The sequence below is a fragment of the Erithacus rubecula genome, assembly GCF_903797595.1.
Source record: "Erithacus rubecula genome assembly, chromosome: 5".
NCBI lineage: Eukaryota > Metazoa > Chordata > Aves > Passeriformes > Muscicapidae > Erithacus > Erithacus rubecula.
The window spans coordinates 5,985,380-6,010,048 of record NC_136687.1 but is presented as its reverse complement, the minus strand read 5'-3'; the positions used below and the strand labels follow the sequence as shown (position 1 = coordinate 6,010,048).

Here is a 24,669-nt window from a genome sequence, read left to right as displayed (position 1 = left end):
CTCAGCCAAGCTGGGTGAATTGTACAGCTAAGGATGGGTAACCATGCCATCAAAGGTAATACCAAAGAATTACCTTTAGCCTCTTCCCAGCATATCCTGTCTTTAAGTAAAGTGGAATCCAAAGGCTGTGTATGTTGGTTGAGACTTTGCCTCCTTCTCATAGGAGCTCTTGGATCTGAAGTGTGGGAGATGGAGTAGAAGTGAGTGTGCAGGATGCAGCTTTATTTAGTAGCAACTTATATTTTGTCTCATTGGCCTCACTGACTGGTTGGGCTTAGTGGTGAAGCTTTAGGGTCAAAACAGTGAAATTCTGGGCTCAGTAGTGATTCTCTACATTTGAGGTAAGTAAACATAATATTTAGTCTCATCTTTCTCTGGAGACATTAACAACCCACTCCTAATTTTTAACCTCACAGTGGTATCTGTAGTTCAGCCTTGCACATTATTGCATATTCATCAGCAGACAGTTTTGAGCTCTTGATACTCCTTGTGCTTCCAGAGCCTGTGGAATATCTGAAATTTTTTCCAGTTCCCATAAGTTGATGTAAAGGATGTCTTCTAGCCTATTATTCTTTTTGCTGTGTCAACCTGAATCCCAGCTTGAATGCCTCTTAATATTGAAGCTTCCTTTTTATAAAAACTGGCTCATGAAAACACTGCATGGAGAAAGTGAAGAGAAATGAAATGTCTTCAGTCCTTTTAGAGCAACTGACTTGCAAATGTTGAAACTGGGTTCTTTGGTTTGCTTGTTCAGAGTTCTAGAATGTGTTGAGTGTGGTTTTAAGCTTTATTTTGTCACATCTGATCTCTTCAGGGAGAAAAACCACAGTTTAAACAGAATTTTTTAGATGTTTGTGAAACAGTTTCTACAGAATACAAGCTAGAATTATAAACTCTCTCCTCTTTGTCCCTTTTGGCCAAACTTATTCTAATGCTCTGTTAAAAACCTCTTTGTAAAGAACTTCAGAAAGTAAAGGGGTGCTAGTTAATGGCATTGAGAGGACTCCTGAATTATATGTTGGAATTGGAGGTGTCCCCTTTTAGAACAAATCCCCCAAATATTTATTTATAAATATATAGGTGTAGGAGTTCTACACCTATAGAAAGAATTCTTTCTAATTAAAACTGTTTTGTTTTTTTTTTTTAAACTTGGTGTGGAATTTTGGAAGGTTTGCAGAATAGCCATATTGGAGATTAGTACTGGAAAGGATAGAGTCCAAATAATTCTCTTTTAAGTGCCTGCTATCAACAACTTTTCTGGGCTAAAAGCTATTAATAATAGACTTATGTTGTAAGGAATGCTTAGCCTCTCTGTGAACTTCTTAACACTGTAGTAAATAATATGTATTTTTAGAAGTAGAATGTTCTCTTCCCTTTTGGAAGTTGAAATTTTGCATTGCAGGAAAATAGATATTTTGTAGCTTTTTGTCAGATGGTAGAAAGTATTCTGAAAAGCTGGTCTTCTAACTTAGTGTTGCTGCAAGCATAAGAGGGATGGGACAGACAAAGTTAAAACTTGATCAGTTTTGTGTGATGCTTCAGTTTTGAAGTGCTTCTTGGATGCTGCAGAAAGTGCCAGGAGGCAAAAAATCATATCACCTTTCATCTGGAGCCTAGTGGTGAAATCATCTAGATCTGGAGCTAGTACTGCTGGAGTGATTAGCTCCTTTGGCTTGCTGAAGCAGAGATAATAATTTAAAGGACCTACTTATCCCAGTTGGAATTTTGACTCCAGCTAATCCTTTTCTTCTGCTGGGAGCCAGCTAAGTGCATGTATGGGATTGTTGGCAATAAAGGTTCCATGTAGCACTCAGAGCAAAGGGTGGGAAATAATGTCAAGTAAGAGAGGAAACAACCCCCTGTGTTCTCACAGGTCATTTTAATGCCACAGGCAGGAAAATAATGGAATAGTCATCACCAAGAAACACCTACATTTGTGTTCTGGGGAATTCATCTAAAAATCTTGTGATCTCCTCTTCTTTATCCAAGATAGAGCTTCCAGAAACAGAGAAGAAATTGCTAGAAGTGTTTCAAACAAATGTAAATTTTCCCACCGAGATGAGCTGTTGCTGGAACATTTTGTCCTGTGGGATGCAGAGGAGGAGAAGTGGGTTGGGAAATGAGTCTGGCTGCCTTACTTTCTTAGAGCCAAGGAGAGATTTTTTTGTGTTGGCTTTGTCTTCTTCATCAGGACTCTTCATCTCTTTGAAAGTAGCTTGTCAAACTGAATGAGCCTCTGACATCCTTTAATTGACTGGGAGGTTGGATAATCTGTATTTTTAGTAGTCTTCCCCAAAAAAGATACTAGTGATGTCACTGAGAAGATACAGGATTCGTGACATGAGCACTTCTGTTCTATCTCCACTGTTAATTTGGGCAGAGATTTTACAAGTCATTACTACTTGTAGCTAATCTTTTAAAGAAATAAGCCCTCTCTCATTTAGTAGTACTATGGAGATATAATAATGAATCTTTAGTTTTCTCAGCTTCCAGAATGAATAGAAAAGAACTTTAAATCAGAGGCACTGGTGATACTGATTCCATCACAGCTCATTCTCCAGCTTTGAGGAATGTTAGCTTTGGCTTGCATTTGGAGTTTGATTTTTATATTCCATTTATTCCTTTTGAGTAGTCTACCTATCAACAACAAAATATCTTCTCTTCCTCCCCATCTCTCACCTCTGCCCCTCAGCTCAAGGAGATCATAGGAAGATTAATTCTCTCCCAGGACAGAGACTGACTAACATCTTTTGTTGTGTGTGTTTATCTTGGAGGTCTCAGCTTGCTCACTATCCTGCCTAATCAGGCTCCACAAAGGATGCTGTGCTAAGGGAAAGATGGCCATGATCTTGTAGGACTGCATCCAACTTGGAGCTCCAAGGCCTATTGTTATGAGCTCCAGGCTTGGAGGATATTCCTGTTTGAACTGGCAGTGCCTGGCTCTGCTGCTGCCTGTGGAGACTCAGTGACAGCAGAGGTGTGTTTGTTACCTGTGGGCTGTGCTGCCAGGCTCTGTGCAGACTGGAGCAAGACTGGGTTGTGCCAGGATCTCTGAAACCATGCAAATTCAGCAGCATCCTTGTTGGCCTAGCAAGGATGGTTGAATGGTTCATATTACTGAAAATCCAATTAGTATGAAGTGCTGAGCAGTTTGAGAGGGATTCAGCCTGATAAGCATAGAGTATGATAAGGAGAGACTGAAAAATCAAGTTGGCTGCCTTTAACCAGCTCTAGAAATACAGCATGGTGAAAAATGTATATTAAGTAAACTCCTTACTCTATTCTTGCTGTGGATCCATGAAATATATACCATAGCAGAGTCTCTTATAATAAATGAAACCCTAAAAAATAGGAAAATTAAGTGAGGCACTTTATTCTAAGAGGTACTGAGGGGCTAAAAGCTTACAATACATAATAGTGAAGATTTAAAATGACCAGAGCTGAGTGAAGTCATTCTGAAGACACTCTTGTCTCCTGGCAGCCAATATTAATTAGTAAAGATGAGGGAAACAATTCCTTGTAGAGTATACATAGCTCAGCCTGAGTGAGCCAGGAGTTTGGTCACTGAGTTAAGGTGCTGAGGCTGCAGGGGGGATTTCAGGTCTCTTTGAGCTGGTAAGTTTGACCAGTCAAAGGAGTACAAAAGGGAAAGCAAGATGGGAGCAAAATATTTTCAAACCATACTTCAGGAGAAGATGATTTAATTTCTAATTAAAGAAGAATCTGTGTGGCTCAGTGTAGGAAATGCTGATGTCAACTGGCTTTCTTGGATGGTGAGGATTTTTTTTTTTCTGATGCTGTAATTGGACAGGTACTTGGACAAGCAGTGTCAGCATCCTACAATGCACCCACACAAGCATTTGTGTCCAGTTCATGGCAATCCAGCTGGAAAACATTTCCCAGAAACAAAAGGAAGTGTTTTGGTTTCATCCAGCTAAAAAAATTCCTTGATCTAGTTCTCTGTGATGAGCAGAAACACTTGTGCTGGCACACTGCTGTGGGCCACAAATAGCCAGAGAAGAGAATGTGTTGGCAGCTGAGGTACATCAAACTGCAACCTAGAATGACTGTCAGTGGTGGGAGTGTGTTGGTGACACTTTGACCACTTAAACAGTTATTGTGTCATCCTTAACAAGAATTGCCCAGTAAGAACAGATTTCTAGTGTAAAACAGTTAATATCAGTGTACTGATCAAGCACATTTAAGAAGAGAATTCACTTGTAAACTGTACTTCTGATCTGAACTGCAGCCCCTGCTGTCAGGGTTGTGCTTCACATTGAGAAATGGGATTTACCTGTGTGGGAGCAGGAGAAAGTGGGAGCAGATAGGTGAAGGCTTTTCAGCATCTTTTCAGCCCTGCCCCATACTTAAAATTGAAATCTTAGTCAATGGAGCATGTCTCCATTTGAAAAATTATTATTCTAAGTGTGAGCTGCTAAAATGAAACTTTTGGTGGTGGGGGGGGGTGTTTCCACGTTGCCTGTGTCTCAGAACTGATTGGGTTCCATGATGTCAGAAAGAGCCTGAATGGTTGCAGTGCCTGAATATTCTTGTCAGTAGCTGGTAGGATTTATGAATGTGGATAGCTACAATTCAGCATGATTCTGAAAGTGCTGTGCTTCTATGATTTCATTTGCTTTCCCTTTATCCTTTGATTCAATTGATTCATTAACTAAAGTCTAATGTCATTCTGTCTAGTCTCTCCTTATTTTAGCTTGTAGTAAGCTGACTTAACTTTCAGTGAAACATTTGAAGTTCTAAGCAGTATCTAACTACTATTAACTGATTAAAAACCAGTTTTATTGGGCTTTGATTTTTTTTCCTTGAGGGAGATAACCCACATTATTCTATGGCCCTTCCAAGTAAAAGTAACTAAACATATGCTGAACTTTTTCAGCTGGTTCTTAGTAGTAGTGTCTTACTAGTGGAAACATCCATCCTTAACATAGGTCTGAAAGTCTTTACACAGTTGTGAAGCTCTTCAGTATGTTTTCAATCTGTAAAGGAGCAACATCTGACCTCCAGTCAGCCTTTCTTGTGACTTCTGGATTTCCAGATTTACTTTCAACTCCACCAGGCTTAAAAGGGACACAGCAGTGTTTGATTGTGCTGCTCTAGAAGCTGCTGTGTTCACATGCTTGCCCTTAAACTTGGCTTCAATATTTCATGAACCACACTTTGCTTTGACTGCTCACATTGAGCAATGCATGTGCCACCTTTACCACTGAGTATATCAACTGGGGTTTTTAATATTTGACCTGGTGTAATTTCAGAAAAAGGTGTAAATATTTGAAGTTGTGTGCATTCCTGATAGGACACATGAAGTAAAAACAGACCAGTTGAATTGCCAGCTATCTGGATAGCATTATTTGTGGTGGAAGAACATTTCTAAGCATTCTATCTTACAGGAAAAAAAAAAAAAGCAAGGCCAAAAGTTGGGCAGAAGTTAGGTTTATGGGACAACTCTCAGGCTGAGGGAAGCTCGTGTGTAGCAGACTGCTGTAAAGGTGGAGTAGTGCATGGTTAGCATATGAAAATCATATCTGTGAAAATCACATTTGAGGATGTCTTTAAAGGCAACAAGTTTAAAAGATAGTCTAACATCACCATTACTACTGTTAATATCTTCGTTTTAAGTGGGTTTAACTTGACTCATAGCCTCAAGTTGCTTTTATTCCTTGCTACTACTGGTTATTTAAATAGCTAATTAGTAGTGTAGAAGAGGCAATATCTTTATGGAAACATTATTTGAAAATAATTTTCTGGGTTTTTTTAAACTATAGATGTTAAAACTAGAAAATGTAAGTAAACTTATGGTCTTAGTAGCATCAGTATTCTTCCTCAAAGCCTCATGATCAAATTTAGAAATACCTCTATGAAGATCTCTTCCCATGTTATATTCTATAAGCTTTCCCTGAATGTGCTTGGCAGAGTTAAATCCTCAGGAATGGTTAATGCAGGTCCCTGGAGGGAAAGAAAATATGTAGAGGATGTTTAGGGTAAAAAGAGGTAGCTGATGAACCTAGTGCTTTTGATGTAGATGACTGCTCACAGAATAAATATATCAAAGCTGTTGTCTGTGATACTTTTATGTGTATGGGAATCTGTCCTGGTTACCAGATCTGGTGTTGGCTGACAGGTAACAATTATGTAACCTTTAAAGAAAAAACTGAAAAAAAAAATGCAGGGCAAGACATAAAAAGTAGCTGAGGGTTTGGGAAGTGGGTGTAGTATTTGTTACCACTACTTCACTTCTCTTTTTTTAGGAAGGGATTAGTGATGAAAAAATACAGTAGAATGCTTTAATTTTATTTGCATGAAGGAATAGTACAAATAAGAGTTCTGTAATTGCAATACTAATTATGATATATGTAAGAATTTTTCTGACTTCTTCCTTTTTTCTAATCCAATTTTACAGGAAACCAGACATGATACACTGACAGCATTTGGAAATAAACTTTGGCAGTAAGATGGAAGCATAAATCTCAAGATTCTAGACCAAAACAGAAATGGCTCATGAGTATTGAAAGAAGAGACTGAAGAGCCTCCAACACTTGTGTGAGCAGTGGAAAAGGAACAACTACCATGGTAACACTAATAACAGAAAAGCTGCAGAACCAGAGCTTGGATGATCTGACCTGTAAAACATACAATATTAATCTGGTAAGGATCTACCAAAACAACTTTAAATAAATGTGAAATGCCAAGTAACTCAAAACTGCATAACAAATTCAAGAATGCAGATCAGCCAGAATTCAGCTATTTAAGTTAGGACTGGTTTGCAAGGTTGGTTGAGAGTAGTAAGGGAAAGGAAAAAGTGGATCTTCAGTGTTTAGTCCCTTTTTGAAGTGATGCTTTTTTAATGTAAAAAATCACTCTTTTGAACTTTGCTGCTTCATTTTACTTAGCAAAAAGCCAGTTCTCCTCATGGAAGTGTTCTAATGACTGAAAAGGATTACCCAGGCATCTCAGGATGCTAGCAAAATGCACATACATTTGTATGGGTTGGTGTTTTCTTCACCCCATGTAGACTAGGTGATTGATATCTTTATATTTGACAAGAGTTTTAATTACAAAAATCCCTGACTGCTAGGTAGGCAATTATCAGCACTGGGCAGGAGAACAGGTAATTAAGTAAATACAGTTAAACTAAAGACTGTTGTTGATGCTAGTAGAGTGGATCCTTGCTTTTTCAGTGTCTCAGGTGACTGGTGCTCTGCAAAACTTTGTAGTTTATGGTGTTATTCTTGCTGGTTTAATCTGAGTAGATTGTGTGATTCAAGCATGAAGGACTCTATTGTCTTCATATCTCTCTTGTGAATGAAATATTTACTCTGGAGTGAGTAATACAGAACAGTCCTTTGTCAGTTTTAGCTGCCTACCTGAGAATCCCAAAACCATGTTCTGTATGGAATGCAGTAATTTTGTTTTACTGACTTTTCAGTGGCACCCTTCTGTTGGTCAAACTTTTGTGTTCCAGTGGGACACAGAAAAACTTAATTTGACTAAATGTTGAAGCGTTGTTCAACTATAGTTTTTTACTTTTTAAAATAACCAAATATTGGACCTGAAGTGTGTCAGTTAATTTAAAATTCTCCCTGCATTGTAACTTACTTAAACAGCTGAACTGCTTCCTTATTTATTTCACAAGCCCAAAGCAGGTGAAGCATACCATGAATGTGGTGGAGTTTGTGCACAAGCACCTGCACTTCTCATGTATGCAGTTCCTTGTCCAGTAAGGATATCTAACCTTAATCAAACAGCTTTATTTTCAAAACTGTAGCAGGTCCATTGGATTTTTACTGTTATTTCACCTTCCCCTTAAATATGTGCTATTCTTGAAAGGCAGATTTAAGGTGTTGAAATGATGTTAACTCTCAGGAGAAGTGCATACTTAACTTGCATTTTTGTCTGGTGTGATAAAGCACTTGGGACAAGCAGTTTGTAGGAGAGTCTGCTGTATCTGTGAACTGGCAAAGTCATTATTGGAAATTGAATTCTGGGCCTAATTTTGAGCCAATAATGACTTAAAACCAGTAGCAGTGTTTAGTTACAAACATGTAGCAATATCTTGTAGTTTCTAGTCTTTTTAACAATAGTCACTGTAGGTTTTGAACCACAGACCTCTAATAGCAGAGAGGGACATATCACTGCTTTTACCCTGTGTGGAGTCTGTACAGGAGTGTGTTGGCTTGCTGTAATGTGTTGTAGGTTTTTTTATTCCTGTCCTTATCTGGACTTACAATAAAGCATGAAAAGGAACAAGTGGAGCGGAAAATGGCGCGTGGTGTCTCATCAGTTGTTTCGTCCTCGCCCTTCTCCTGTTCCTCTCCTCCTTTTATCTGTCAAGTAATTGGTTTTGTAAGTGCTTTAGTTCTTACAGAAAATAGGTTCTGAGGACAGGAACAGGTTCTGTTTGTACACAATGGCACCCTGAAAAAGTGTGGAAATTGCATGGTTAGGTATGGAAATAGAGAAGCAAGTGCGAATAAAAGTGTGCAAGTAGCTTGTTCCCTACTAAAAAGGATTCATGGAAGCAAATAATGACCTCCTGACTAAAATGTGAACCTAACATGAGAAAAAGTGCTTTTTCCACTGATGAAGACAATATTTCACCAAGAGAAAAAGACTGCTGGTAATGGTCTGGTATCACTGCTAGCACATTTAGGCTTTTTGGCAAGAACTTCAGATTAATTCTGTATTTTCTTAGAATAGCAGCAGTTTAGAGCAATTGTGAAGTGATCTTGCCTGCACCTTTTGTTACTTGTGCTGGCACAAAGTTCTGTGACACCATGTGGTGACCCTCATTGGGAGCTGATTGAGGATTAAGACCAACTTTTCTTGCCTGGGTTAATATAGTTAAACCTTATCAGTTTTGTGATACCTTTTGCAGTGCATCTGCACAAGTGTATTGGCACAAGTAGATAAAATAGCTGGGGGAAAGCTATTCTGTAATACAGCTCATGAATGAGGGTTATAAAAGAAAAATAATAGCTCTTTCAAAGCTATTTACTGTGCAGCTGAACTGGGCAGAAAGACAACATGTATAGGACATAGTACACTTTTTCATTTGTGTAAGCTGTGTGGTGACCAAGTACTTCTCTTTTATGTTGTAAAATACTGGCTGCAGCTTTTTACTGCTCTGTTAAATGACATGCTAATTTTCCAAGCTGGTGTAATTCAGCCAGTGCATGCTCAGTTGTGTTGTACAGCCTTGTTCTGCACCTGCCCTCAGGAAAATGAGTGAGTGACCTGCTGTAGAAGCAGGAAGGTTGTTCCAAGCTTTTTTCCTCGATTTGGGTGTTGTACTCACAAGGTAGTGTCCCTGGTTGCTCAACTCTACCTCACAAAAGGAGTGAGAAGTTCTGTGAGCACATTGTGGCTTTCATGGGTTGAAAACAGCACTAAATGAAATAGTTGGTCTGTATTTCCTTGAACTCTCAGAACTTTCATAGAGCTCAAAAGTCTTGGATTTTTCAGTATATTCTGACTAAACTTGTACTTTTTTCATATTCCCCTATAGAATCTCATGTTGGTTTGTGAAGTAACAGCATGTGAGCTGTTAGACTTCAAGGTGTGGTATTGAGAAGGAAACATGAGCACTGCCAGTCAAGGGTTTGTGAAAGGAACAAGTTTTACTGTAAAACCCCTTCCAGGCATGTGGGGTTTCATTATTTTTAATTTTTGAGGCTTATTTATGTTGAAAGATACATAATTAGACTGACTTCCTGAGAGGAAAAGCCAATGGTCAGACTACTTGACTTAATCACTTCTTTACATCCTGAGCAAAGGTCAGTGTTTCTCCTCACTATTTCATATCCAGTCATATTTGGAGGATATTTGGTAGAGAAATGGAGGTCTGGCATGGCCTATTCAAACTGAGTCACATCTGTATGGTGGTGGTGATTAAATTAGTATTTGAATAATAAACAATTGCTTCCCTGTGGTTTGGAAAGGATGCTGATAAATTTGAGGAATTCAAATATACTTGGAAACTGGAAAAAATGCCTTGAAATTAAAGCCATTAATTTTAAAAGTATGAAGATGAAATTGTCATTCTGAAAATAATGAGGAGGGATAGCACAGGCTGTGAAGTCCTTAATGCAGCACATTGGAGTGTAGAAGAATAACCAGAATTATTTTTGTTACAATTGGCTTCTGCTAGCAAAGAACACTTAAAATTAGTGATGTAAATTATAATTCAGCCTCACTTGCATGACTCTTCCAGTTACTCAGTTCAGACTAGGTGTCTTTGTTAGTGACTATTTTAACAAAAGAACAGCTGTTAAGATACAGAAAACCAACTGAAACTTGCAGCATTGTCCTAAATGTTGTACCACACATTTCCTTTCCTTTTGAACATTCTCTCCAGCTGCACAAAAGAGATTCTATTTGTGAGCAAGCATTTCAAAGTAGATCCATTTCTTGGCATGAAGCAGAAAATGCTAACCTCAGGTGAAACTTGTAATTTCATTGTTTTGTGTGTCCATCTTAATCTGCCATTATTTCCCTAATAAATTCTCCAGAGGCATGAGATCTTTGTGGATGTTTTAACATCTATTCAAAAAGCAGTAGTTGCAAGATGGATGTGTTTCCTCTTCAGGAAAGTGACCTTGTTGCATAATTTGGCCTTATTCTAAGGAATATTTCACACAGAGGATAGCAGACTTCCCTGTCAAGGTTCTTAGGAATTGCAAGATCTTTTTCAAGCATAATCACAAAATAAAGTATTAATTGAGGAAGCTTCAGGTAGTGGGGGAGGGTAAGAGTGTGGCCAGCCCAGGAGAGCTGATAAACTGGTTCAGTGCCCTGTTACAGGAATATCTAGTGGGACTTGTGCCATGTGCTGTATAGATAAAAGAAATCCTCCCTCCTATAAAAATTTACAGCCTGGCAGGGTCTTCTCAAGTGTGGGCTTCCAATTGTGGCTAAAATACACCAGCAGACACTGTTTCCAAGTATTTGCATTTCAGTTATAGAGAGCCAAGCATATATTGTAAAGGAGATTTGTTACTTACTGTCCTCTTAGTCACTCAACCCTTACTTCAGTGCCTTGAGCTTTTGCTGGAAATACTGCAGTTTCAGCATGTGATGTCTCATGTCATGTTCTTATGGTTTTTGGTCTGAATTTCCAAAGAATTAGCAAAGATTTCTTGTGGCTGAGCAGGATTCTGTATAAACAATCCCAAGTTGTAGAGGAAGTATGTCTGCTTTGTCATGGCATTGACTTCTCCAGAAACTGGTCAGAAATAGCTGTAAGGACAAGGTTACTGTTTGAGTTAGAGAACATTGCAGTTCTCTGGAGGACAAATATTCAGTGTGGATGTGATCCAGCTTTTTCCATGGTCCTCTGAAAAATGGTTTTGGTGCTCTGCAGCTGTCAAAGATCAAGTAGTTTAATCTCTACGTGATAGACAAGTCTTTTTAAGGTGCTAAAAATACAGGTAGTCAAGCAACTTGGACGTTCATAAAGGCAACCTAGTTAAAGATGCATTTGGCTGAAAACTGTAAAAACTAAATATCAGCTGCCACACAGGATTGTCCTTGAGGTTCTGTTCTTTATAAGCAGTGAATGTCTTGGCCTGTGTGAATAAATACTCTTCTAAACATCCCTAACTATTATGCTCATATTAACTCATCATCTTCCCTTTTCATCTGGCTCAGGATAAATAAGCTGTAAGATTTGATTCAGAACTTAGGTTACAAAAACACATTTTCCATAGCTGCAGTCTGATAGTTGAGTAGGTTGGTATTGCCTTTCATTTGGAGAATGCTGGAAAGGAAGAATTTGTTGGGAGACCTTATCTTTAAGTCTTCAATTTGTCCATTTCCCCTTCAGGGGCAGCTGAAATGTAACTACTGTTGCCTTAATGTGCTCCTGTGTTTCACATGAAGCTGGTACCTGATTAAAGTAAATGATGGATACTGACTTTTTTTAATGTGAGTTATATAGAACTGGTAGGTTGCAGACTTGAAATGGTTTGAATTGCACCAATTAACAGCAGATCCAATGAGATTAACTTGGAGTTCTGCTGCTTACTTAGAGTAGCTTCTTTAAAATGAGGTTATAGATGTATCTTCAGATGCATTTACAAAGTAAAAATGAAATGGTTTGTCTCATGCACATACTGATAAAAAATAAGATTAAAGACCTCACTGCTGTCCTGTCCTTTCATCTGTTCTGTTATTTCCTACCTGTGAAACAATAACACCAAGGGAATATTACCACAGCTCAGTGTTTGTCTCTGTGGGGCTCAAGGATATAATGTTGTCACTAGCACTGTGTGCTGCTGTACAGAAAAAAAAAGAAAAAGCTTTGTAGCCCAAGGATGTTTGTTTAAAAATTGACTTTGTATCTGGAAAGGAAGTGTATGTACAATGCTATCTTCTTTGGCTATACACAAAGAACAATGTTCACATAAAGTGTGTTGCTGTTTTTTGAAGCAATCTTCCTCTCCCTCCTGAGCTGGTGGTGGGGGAGTGAATAATGACCCGTGGGCTGATGGAGCTATGAGCCACTTATTTATAGCTCCTTTATAGGAGGCTGGATTGCAAGCTCTGTGCTTTGTCTGAGAAATCTAGACCATTAAGAATGCCTTTGTAGTAATATTTTTTAGGTAAATCAGTTACAAACTTGTCCTACTGTGCAGATGCTATTGATGAGGCTTAATTGAAGGCCTTTACACACAAACCTTGTTTTAAAAATGGCTATTATGTTGTTTCCCACCAATAAGATGAGATTTAAAAAGCAGTCAGTAAGGAAAGATTTTTTTTTAATGGCTTTTCTACTTTGAAGAAATAAAAAATTCACTGCATTGATTATAAGAAAATGTAAAATACTAATAAAGCCTGATTGGAATGGTGTTCATGGTGGTGAACTTCAAGACCTTGTATTTTTAATTTAGATAAAGCTATTCCTGTCCCTTAGTTGAAGATGAAGTGTTTTGCCTTCTAACTTTAAGATTGAAAATGGAAACCCAACTGCCAGATTGTAATTTCCTCTCTATTGAAATGAGAATTGGATCAAAGCTTTTTCATTAAGGATGAATTATCACTTTTAATTTTCCAGTTTATTCACATGGGCTGATGTTGTAACTCTTGAAACAGTTTGATACTTAGCAATATATCAGAGAACATTACAAATAATTAGGTGCCAGAGGCTTATTTATAAAGATCAGCTGTTCAGGAATTTCAAGTTACATTGGAAAACCCCATCTTTTTAAAGCCATTGTTCAGTGCACATATAGGAAAACTAAAAACTGCATGTGGTTTCCTTGAAGTGAATGCTGACTCTTTCTACAGTTAAAACTTTTTTTTTCTGATTGATTTCAGTACTCATCTGAGAAGCTGAACAAAAGTGGCAGCTTGTTCCCTTTCGAAATCAATGGTAAGTTCTTCAGAAACCTTAGCTGTGTTTTACTGAGGTAATTGGTATAGCAAGCAGCCTTTCTTTTGTAAATAAGGTGAGGGGGATGGAGTATGCTGCTGTAGAGCCTGCTGGTTTAAGCTGGTCTTTGAACAATACTGGGAATAGCTGGTTGTTAGTTTTGTACTTGTGATCTGCTTTGCATAGTAAAAAGCCCTTGTAACACTTTTTTTTGGTCCAATATCTGCCTTGGTGTACAGAAGCACACTGCTGTTTTTCATGTTAAGCATCTTCAGATTCCTCAGCTAGTATAAATCTTTGTACACCTTATTATATTCTTTGCCACATAGACCATGCAGCATGATGCAAACCTAAGTTGAAGTCCAGTGCCCTCACAGAAGTATTACTTGCTTTTATTCCCCCTTGGTCCTATTAGAATAAGTTTTATCTAACAAAAACAATAGTTCCAGTTATTGATGGGTAAACTTTGTACTGCCGTATTAAGGAGTGGACTTGAAACTTTGCATGTTATGTTTTCTCTGAGCATGTTATTTGCACAGTGGGATTCTTCATAAAATGTGAATCTTAATTTGAGAGGTTTGAAAGGCAAATGGGGCTTTGTTATAAATAGCATTACCAACTAGGCAGGTATCCTGGTGGGAGTCTGTTACAGCCCACCCAACCAGGATGAGGAGAAGACACAATATTCTGTAAGCAGCTGGGAGAAGCTTCACAATTGCTAGTCCTTGGTGTCATGGGGGAGTTCAACTTAGCAGATGTCTGCTGGAAATGCAATACAACAGAGAGGAAGCAGTCTAGGAGCTTCCTGCATTGTCTGGAGGAAAACTCCCTGATGCAGCTGATGAGTGAGCTCAGCCAGGGGAGATGGGCTGCTGGTTTTGAACAGGGAAGGATTGGTGGTGATGTGGTGATCAGACTGCCCTGGGTACAGTGACTGGGGCTTTTTTCCTTGGAATAAGAAAGAGGCAGGGATTAGGAGAACTGCCACCTTGAACTTGTGGAGGGCAGACTTCAGCCTGTGTTGGCAGAATCCCTTGGGAGGCAGTCCTGGATGACAAAGGAGTCCAGGAAGGCTGCATGTGCTTTCAGGAGGAAAGGTTAAAGTGCAGGAGAAGGCTATCCCATGTGCTGGAAGATGAGCCACTGGGGAAGAAGACTGGCCTGATTGAACAGAGCTTTGGCTGGAGCTCAAGGCTAAGAAAAAAAAGCCAGGAGAGTTGACCTTTGGAGGGAGGGGAAGGCAACTCAGGAGCACTATGAGGATGTTAAGCTATGCAGGGAGAAAATTAGAAGGCTCAGAGTCCAGCAAGAACCTAATCTGGTTAATGCCATAAAACGCACAAAATGTTTCTATAAATGTGTCAGCAACAAAAGGAGGGCTAAGGAGAATCTCCATCCTTTACTGAATGCAAGGAGGAATACAGGGACAAAGGATGATGATAACCTGAGCTGCTTAATGCCTTCTTTGCCTCAGTCTTTAACAGGAAGACCAGTTGTTCTCTGGGTACTCAGCCCTCTGAGGTGGCAGACAGGGATGGGGAGCAGAATGAAGCACCAAAATCCAAGAGGAAATGGTCAGAGATCTGCTGCATCACTTAGACCCACACAGGTCTGTGGGGCTGGATGGGATCCCCCCAAGAGGATGAGGGAGTTCAGGGCTCACTGAGCCACTCTCCATCATTCACCTGCAGTCCTGGCTCCTGGGGAGATCCCAGGTGGCTGAAGGTCACCAAATGTGACACCCATCTGCCAGAAGGGCCAGAAGTAGGATCTGGGACTTACAGTCCTGCCAGTCTGGGCTTTGTGAAAGGCAGGTCCTGCTTGACCAGCCTGATCTCCATCTCTAACAAGGTGATCTGTCTTGAGCATGAGGGAAAGGCTTCTCCCAAATAACAGGTGGCAGGACAAGAGGAGATGGCCTCAAATTGCACTGAGATTGACCTAGATTGGATGTTAGGAAAAAAATCTTCATTGGGAGGCTTGTCAAGTACTGAAACTGGCTGCCCAGGGCACTGGTGGAGTCACCATCCCTTCAGGTATTTAAAACACATGTAAATGTGGCACCTGGGACATGGTTTAGTAGTGGGCTTGGTGGAGTTAACTTGATGGTTGGACTCTGATCTTAGAGCTGTTTTCCAGACTAAATAATTAAATGCTTCTGCCATGTAGAGAATTAAAGCACAGATTCAACTCTTGGATTATTTTTTTTTTTTACATTAAACTTTTAAATAATCCTCCTAGCCTGGAAGAAAGCTTCCTAAGAATTTAAAAAAAAATCAGGTGAGTCCCAGCTAGGAAATTGTCCTACAGTAGATGCTGGGAGTTTCAAACATTAGCTGGATCCCATTGTGTTGGCTCTTTGACTTGCATTGAATTATGGATGGTCCCTGCCTTGAAGAGCTTGCATGCTTAAGGCAAAGCACAGTATGTGGTTGTACCCATCTGAAAGAATGGAGGAGGAAGGACAGAGGAATTCTAATAAAACATGTTTGAATAGGCCAGCTGTCTGCACAGTTAAATGATTTTGAGACAATAGGGTGTTCTTTAAATAAGATCCAAATAAACAGGATAATCCATGACATACTTTGGGCATGGAATATGTACAACTATTTGGGTTTACAACTTTTAAAGCTACTCAGCAAATCTTTTAGCTGTTGAATCCTCTAAAACTTAGTTTAGAAAGTCAGCCATAAGAAGATATTAGTATTCAGTGTTTAGGCTCTATCTAGGTTCTTAAAATAGGTGTATGGGAAAAAATTTCTTTAAAGCCCAGATAAGTGAAACTTATTTGGCTAATTGGTTTAAATTAGCAAATTTTCTAACCAAGCATGAAGCACTGTTAGCTGGCCAACAGTTTTGCTGCTTTTCAATTTGCAAATCCAAAGTCTGCTGTAGTTCTTCTTACACTTCATTGTATAATGTGGAGGAACAGCTGTAAAATGTGCAGAATGTTCTCAAAGAAATGCTTCACAAAAGAGTGAGAGGCTGCACTGGCAGACTGCTTTTAACCCAGCATTGCCACTTCAGATGAGGAGTTGTGCACTATGTCTGCATTCACAGTAAAACTTGCAGGAGGTTCTTAAGGGATACTTTAAAAATTAAATTAAGATTTGGGGATTTTTCTTGTATTCAGAGTGTAAGGGGGGGGAAGGCCCTTCAGTCTGATTTAACTTTTTGCTATTTCTAATTTAAAGTAAAGTTTTTCAGACCGGAGGATGTGAACACCGTTTGCCAGCTTTCTTTTATAAGGTGTTCTTAATAGAAAAGCATAAAATATAAGTGAAGAAGACCAGTCTGAAGAGATTATCTTGCTTTTGCACTAAAAAAAAGCTCCCTGATGTCTTCTCATATTGTTAATCTGTTTTGTTTGTACCCAAGGTTATTCACTGTTACATGATTTAGTTTTGATATGTGCTGTGCACTAGGAAATTTTGTTGCTCACTGAAAAACACATACTGCAGTTATGCAGTATAAAGGAAGAGTTATTAACAGGGTACCTATGCATTGGGATGCCTGGATTGGTTCCTGGAATACTTTGCTCATTTTTGAATTTTCTCCTTTTTTTTTTTTAGTGTGAAATTTTGATTAAGATCTCGGTATATATGGCTCATCCTTCTTGTGACGATTTTGATGGCCTGACGTTGAACTAGCTTTGGAACAAACCGTTTTTTCTCTCTGCACCTGTAACCCCTCTCTTGTGTTGTTTCAGAAGCCAGTCCGTGGAAGGCTCTGGGCGGGGGTTACCCGCTGCAGCCGGAGGCGGCCGGGAGCTCCGCGTACCCGTTCGCGGCGTGCCCGTTCGGCGCCGGCAGCGTGCCCTGGCAGCCCGAGCCCGGCAGCACCTCCATGGTGTCGGGCTGGATCAGCGAGCTGAACCTCAACGAGAACTCGGGCCAGCCCCTGGCGCCGCCCACCAAGCGCCACTGCCGCTCGCTGTCGGAGCCCGACGAGCTGGCCCGCTGCAGGTCGCCCTGGAAGCCCGGCAGCTCCAAGGTGTGGACTCCCGTGTCCAAGAGACGCTGTAACAGCGGCGGCAGCGCTACCTTGCAGCGCTGCAACAGCCACGGGAGCGCCACCTTGCAGAGAAGCACGAGCATCAGCCTGCCGCAGAACATCCTGTCCCTAAACAACGTCTTCACCGTCACCAGCTTCAACACCTCTCCGGTACCCAGACCTTCCTCCGCCAGCAGCGGGTTTGTGGACAGCAGCGAGGGCAGCACGGGCTCCGGCACCCGCTGGAATTCCGGAGGCCCTTGTGACTTTAACCCAAGGCGCCGCCTCTCCCTCTCCCAGGAGCACATCACCGAGACAGGGAACCTCTTGCCTTCAGCCAACAGCACTCCCACCTCCACACCCGAGCTCAGCCGGCGGCAGGGGCTGCTGCGGTGCCGCTCGCAGCCCTGCGTGCTCAACGAGAAGAAGAGCCGGCTGAAGCGCAGACGGGAGGAGGACGTACGATGGAGCAGGCCATCGTTAGACTTTTTTAAAATGACACGGGTGAGATTTTGTTTTCCTCGGTGTGGGAAGGGAGCTCTTGCAGAGAGGCTGTCTCTAGATCAACAGTAACTCGTAGTTGTTGCAGATTTGTGTGTGGCCTGTGTCTCTCACCTTGGGCAGGAGAGCAGGTTGCTTGCGCTATACCCTAAAGCAACTTAGATCTTGCCTGTGAAACCCAGTTCTTCAAGTCCATTCTACTTAATATTGAGTGCTTAAAGCAGAGGTCACAGAAAAATGGCTTTTCAACAAGCAAGGATGCCATGGGGAATGGAGTAGATATGGTAGCAAAGAATTTATACCATTGTATTCCCAAGTGCCATGATTTCTGAGTTATCTTAGTGCCAATCTGTTTGATTAAGCCTCCCCTTAGTTTGAGTAATTCCATAAAGCTAAATGAGAGCAAGCAAACTCCTGTATAAATGGATTAACTAAAGAAGCTGCTAATAGGCAGTTGGAAAGAGATAGTATTCTAATAGGGAAACTGCAGGTGCTCTAGCTCAATGGAGAGCTGTTGCTCCATTAACATTACTCCAGAATGTTATTTAGAATTCTACTTCCCTCCTCATAAAAGTAGAGGTGCTGATTCAAGAACTGGAAAACTTCAGTTCATGCCTATATTTTACATGCAATACAAATGCATGTAACACAGCTCATTTTTTTGGAGCTTCTTTGTCCATGGAGTTGAGTGCTACAGTTCAAGATGTAAAATTGAATCTAACATTATGGCTAGAGCACACTTTGTGCTTGTGATGATAACTCTACTGCCTTCAGTAGACACCAGACTTGGAAGGTGTGTGTGGTAATCTGTTATGACTAGTGGTGAGGAGGCAGTTTGCAAAAGTAGCAGTAAAATTGTAAGGAAAGGACATAGTTGTGCACCAGTATCCCTGTATATGATGTACTGTGCAAAAGAAAAGCTGGATAGGAGACAGTGTTGCCTAAAACATGCAGTTTGTGGTACCCCAGTGTTGGTAGGCTTTACATCAAAATACATGGGAAAAATAGCAGTAAGAAAGATACTGGAATTATCTGATGGTAGCTAATTTATTATATCCACTTGGCTAAAAGTCTGTGATGGCAACTGTCCTTCCCTTGTACTTTTATCAAACTCCTTTATATCTTTAAGGATTTTCCTCTTTAAAAATGCAACATTTTTGGTGAAGCTGGTAAGGCAGAACAATCTGTTTAGTTACAAGGCTGGTATCTAGTTCTGTTCTAGGTATGACCAGACAGTGTGCTGAGTTTTGGCTAAGATGCAAGTTTACTAGTTAGCTAATCAGATCTTACCTGTTTCTCTGTGTTAATCACTGCTGGGATTAGTTTGCTAATCTAGACCAGAAGTATTACTGGATTTGCCTTTCAACTGCCTGTGTGGTCTAATGCAGGTTTCTTGATGCAAAATGTAAAACCTGCCCCTTTTTTGGCTAGACTCAGAGCTTGCATTCTTCAGGCTCTGGAGGTGAGATGCAATATTTCAGGCTACTGAATAACTTCAGTTACTCAGATCTTAGTTTTAAATTATCCATACAGCAGTATGTATGGAAAAAGCCTGTTATATCCTATGACTGTAGGAAGCTTTTTTGGCTGTTTAGATTTGCTGCAGAATTGTATATGACACTAATATTTAACCAGTCTTGACTACTTGACTACTGTTTTGAAGTGATGATTTCATGATGAGTAGTTTATTCTGCAGTGTCAAGGCCTGATATTTTCTTTCCAACTATTTCAGTAGAATCTTCCTATTAAGATAGTACTGTGTGTTTAATCAAAGGTACAAGCTATAGCTTGAAAATACATCAATTTCCAAACATGCTAAACTTTACTGAAAACATGTTTAAAACCTAGGCAGGTACTGGAAACATTTGAAGTAAAAATTGAATTAAGTTTCCAAGAGGTACTAAGAATATGATGAAATTTTTTAGAATGTCTACTTGCTTACCTATTTTATTGTTAGGAGTCTTCATATATTACCTTTTCTGCATGCCCTAAATCCTGGCAGATGTATATGGTTTGAAACTTAAGCAAAATTACTGCTGTGCAAAGTATCATGAGCTAATACTATAGAAGGCTTGTTTTGAAGTGTCATACAAGGTGTCCTGTATCTGCATAGAGATCAGTGAAAGATCAGGGCTACTGTTAGGGAAAGTTCAGTAAGACCTTCTGAATGTCTTGATGGCTCCTTATTGTTTCCAAAAATACTTTTTCTGTGATTTCCAATTCACTTCCAAGTCAGTTTATGAAATACCTCTTGTTGAAAAGAGCACTTTTAAGGTTTTTTGTTTTAAGCTTTACTGCAAATATTTTGATGTTCTCAAATCTTCCTGAAAAGCTCAACTTACCAAGTAGTTGCTCAATATCAGGTCAGCAGTTAGATAATAGTGCTTGTGGAGAACTTACCATGGGTCAAATATTGGAGGCACAACTACTTGAGGATGAAAGTTTTGGGGCTGCAGACATTTCTGCAATGCTCTGGTGTCCTGAGAGGTTGGCACAAACACCTGCTAAAGTTGCAGAATGCTCCTCAGCAAGGAATTCTCTGTAATCAGTATTTATCAGCACTAAGTGATTCATTTACTTTAGCTTGAAGCAAGGGCTGTTATATCTGAATGAGGATCTTGAATAGCTGTGGTAGGGTGAATCTTTAGAGGCAGAAGAGGGTGGAAAGTAGGTTTGATGTTTTTGTCATCTTGTTTTTGTTTTGGTGTTGGTTGTTTTGGGCTTTTTTTTCATTACTGAACTGGGTTTTTTTGCTAGTTGAGTTCTGAAAATATACTTGCCCATTGCTGCTTCGGTCTCTAGTAATTTGATAAATATTTGTGCTAAAAAAATGAAAAGTCTAATTCTGAAAGCAAGATTTTTCCAAGGTTTTCTGTTCTTGTTCACAGAGAGTGGCTTGCTGCTTCTAATGTTGCATCTTTAGTATTCTGATTTGTGCCTTTATTTAGAAGAGGTTAAGAAATTGGGCACCTCTGAATACCTCCAACTGTTTATTTCTATGTACTTTGGCTTTGCTTTATCCTTTCACAGACCTTCACACTTCACTGCACTCCCCCTCTTGTTTAGGTTTTCACACCCTCTTGGGAAGGAATATCTTCAATTCTCATGGAAAATGCTATATTAATATCCAGCAAGTGATTCATATATGTAGAAAGAGATTAAAGTGTTCAGGCAGATTGCTGTACACCCCTGCTTAGCTCTCACATAGTGCTAAATTCTGGAAGGATCTTTTTCTGGACTAGAGGCTGAAAATACAAACTTGTGAAACATCAGACCTTCTAGGACATGAAGACAGCTGTAAAAACAAGTGGAAGAGACTGTAGGAAAAGATAACAAAATACAATAGTTGTTTTCAGCCTCTGAAGGCTCAAAATTACTTTCTCCATTCAGTTTTATGCACAAGAAGAGCTGTAGGAGCTGCAGCATGGCAGAACAGTGTCTGTGCCCTCTGGACATTTGTTCCCAACCACCCAAATGAGAAGCTGGCTGCAGTGACAGTGGCAGCAGACACCCTGTCACCCTGGGGTTTGGAGATGCCTGTGTGTGGCCAGGAGCCTCTCTGGGCTTGTGCTCTCCTGCAGCAAATCCACTCTGTCTCAGAGGCTGCCACAGAATGAGTCAAGGTGGTGTTTACACTGCTAACTGCAGTATGGGGAGAGAAATGTTTCTTTGCTGAAGTGGAAAGTGCAGAGTTTTTTCCAGTGCTCTGTTTTGTGAGTTATGTCAGTTGATCCTGAGGTGCAACAAGGAAAGAGCAGCCAAGAGGTTGCACATGTTTTTTGGTGTGTAAGCAAGTTTTACTGTGACAGTGAGATTTAATTCTCTTTTAGATCAAACAACACACTGTAGTTTGAAGTCTTTCTGCTGTTCAACATTCTTGTGTTACTCCTCCCCCAGTGTGGTGGCACGAAGTTCCAGAAAGTAATAATGCTGGTATCATACTTGAAAATCCCAAACTATTTGTGTTTTCTGTGAAGTGGTGCTTGGTCTGTTTAAATAGTTAATACCAAATACCTGATTTTATCCACATAAGTAGTAGTTTCAGCGATTCAATCCTGAGGCATTTCATGTGTTAATTAGCATTAGACTGAGATGACACAATGAAGAGTTTTAAGGGTCTCTAAACAGTCAAATAACTCAGGAACTGAAGTTGTAATTTCCTAGTACAGGGTGCTGCTTTTCTTAGAAGTGTTTTAAAGTCATCTGGATTTTATACTACTGGGTTTTCTTGGTACTGAGAGAGATCCTCAGTGCCACACCAGGTCAGGCCAAAGCTGCAGCTGGCACCCTGCCCAACCAAAGCAGCTGCTTTGAGGGATGCAGGAACAATGAATGTGCAATGTGATACTTCCTCCAGCATGGCCTGGCTCCTGCCACTGTGCATCGTGGGGGCTTCAGGGTGTGCATCAGTGGTTCAAACTCTGGCAACTACTGGAAGAGCTATTTTCTGTTGATAATCATCTTTTTTAACCACGTATATTGGACCCCCACAGTGTTACACAACTGTTTAATTTCTGTGAGCAGTTCTTCATGACCTGCAACACCTGAATGCTTGATTTTAGTCTTCCTTGAAGTTTGAGCTCTTTAGCAGGCAAGCACTTGGATAGCTTTAAGGATCGAAGTGAATTGAGCTAAAATTGCTTTATGACTGTTGCCTTTATGCTGCAGATAGCAGTGATGTAATGGCTCTATATAGTAACAAGGGCTTCTGATGGAGTGAGTGTGAATAAATGAGTGGAGTATGTCAACTTGGACCAAACCAGCAAAATTAGTATCACTTACATGTGAGAATAAGCAGCAGGACTAGTTAGTAGTGATTTCCACAGCAGTTTAAAAATCTGTATAAAGCAGAGGTGAATATTGGAGGTGGATATGTGTCCCTGAAGGGTGGGAGGAGGAGGCAATACTTAATAAAGGGCAGAGCACATCAGCAGTGTTGCAACTGAACTTGGGTCAGGTGGCTGCTGCTTTTATTACAGAGACTTTCCTGGTAACTCCTGATCTCTATTGTGCAATCTCTGCATCCACATACTTGTTTCACTTCGTGTGAGTCAGTTTGTAGAAGCCAGCATGAATAGATACAAGTGTGAGCTGTAATACTAATTATTTTATTTAGGTTTATAAGCCAGGGTAATGGTGTGTGGTTGCAGTCTGAGAACTACCAGGCAGTGGCTGGTTTTTGCCCTTTGAGGTTGCTGTAATGGTTAGTATGGGGACAAGTTTATGGATTAGCCATACTGTGACCTCACCAAGTTTAAGCAAAGTCAATGTGGAAGCATTCTTCTTGATTCTTTGAATTCTTGTTGTGATTAGTACAGTGAAGGAGCTGCTCCCTTTTATTAAGCTCTCTCCCAGGTTGCTGTTTTAGCATGTGCAAGATAAAGAAGTGATATCAAGTCCCTCACTAAGCTCCCAGGGTGCCTGCCCTGTGAGTCAGGGCTGCCCTGGCTAAAGTAGGTTAAGTGCTGGCTCATGAAGTTCATTCAGATTGTGTTCTGGAAATAGTAAACATGTTGCTTTAAATAGCTTGAGATGCTTATGTAAAGCTTCTCTCGTAGCCTCCTGTCTAAATGGGAACAAACAGGTTATTTGGGGTAGATGTAATTTCTGCTTGTGGAGGCAGCAAAGGCTTTTCTGTGCCCTGCACAGTGTGCAGTGTGATTTGGGGAAGGTCTTTAATACAACTGCAGCATGTAATCACTTAAGTTCTTGTGATTCACTTGCAAGATGTACTCTACAGCATCTCTGTCAGAATGTAGGTCTGGTTTTGCTGCCTGTACATGACACATTGCAATTCACTGGTGCATTGATGGTGCAGCAGTGCTCAGATAAATGGGTGGTGGTTGTCCTTGCACTACATGTGGGTGCCTTGTGCTGCAGGGCACCCTCCATGCCCTTGGGTTTTGGAATATGGTTTGTGGAAAATACAATACAGATGACTAATAATACAATACAGGAGGATTGGGCTGGAGTTGAGTAGGATCAATAAAATGGTAGCAAATATAGATGTATAACACTAGTAGTTTCCCTTTGTCTGAGATTAAGATGAGAAAGAGCAGCTATGAATGAAGCAATTGAACCAAGAAGAGAATTTTAGTTATTTAAAGTTCAATACCTATGACCAGGCAAGTCTTTAACTTAACATTTGAAAAACACAACTAATCCTGGCCTACCTATACTTTGAAAAACATTTTGAAGACTTGTTGGGCTTTTTTTTTTTTTTTTTTTCTTCCTGTGGTGGCAATTTCTGTGAGAGATCATAAACCAAGCAAGCAAAAGATGTTATTTGTATTTCAAATATCAACATTGTATCAAAATTGCCCAGCTAAGTAAAACAGTGGTTTAAATCCATTTGGTGTAATTCTAGACATAAACATAATTTATAGCTGGAAATAAATTGTGAGCAATGGACCTCAAAGGAAATTTTTCTACTCCTTGCCTGTGCAGTGTCCCCTGTGTGCAGGGGGTGAAAAACTTCAATATTTCAATGTATTTTTTTTAAGAGTAATCTTGCCTTGGAGGACAAATGTCTGAATGAAAATGAGTACAGTAAGATACTTGCAGGTTTTCTAAGCTTCAGTAGAGTGAAGATAAACTCCTGCTATGCCTGCAAGATTTTGAACAATGAAGTGCAAGTCAGCCTTAATCTGCCAGAGGTTGGTCGAGCTATATTTGTTTGATGTAAATCAATTAAGAGGCCAGAGAATTGCTAAGATCAGGAAGAAATTCTCTTTGGAGAGGAGCAGGTATGTGGAAGATAGGAGCAGTTTCTTGAGATGCTTCCTCCT

General features: G+C 40.1%; 1 protein-coding gene across 4 annotated transcripts in view; it reads left to right on the top strand.

Moving 5' to 3' along the window:
- The window catches only part of FAM53A (family with sequence similarity 53 member A), a 68,792-nt gene that overhangs the window by 13,659 nt on the left and 30,464 nt on the right, over positions 1-24,669 (top strand). For 3 of the 4 annotated variants that reach the window (XM_079306619.1, XM_079306621.1, XM_079306620.1), the window contains exons 2-4: positions 6,419-6,663; positions 13,333-13,387; positions 17,097-17,884. In XM_079306619.1, coding sequence (XP_079162745.1) covers positions 6,586-6,663; positions 13,333-13,387; positions 17,097-17,884 — 921 coding nt within the window. In that variant the 5' untranslated portion in view covers positions 6,419-6,585. The remainder of the gene's footprint in view (positions 1-6,418; positions 6,664-13,332; positions 13,388-17,096; positions 17,885-24,669) is intronic. The other variant, XM_079306622.1, reaches the window with a different exon arrangement.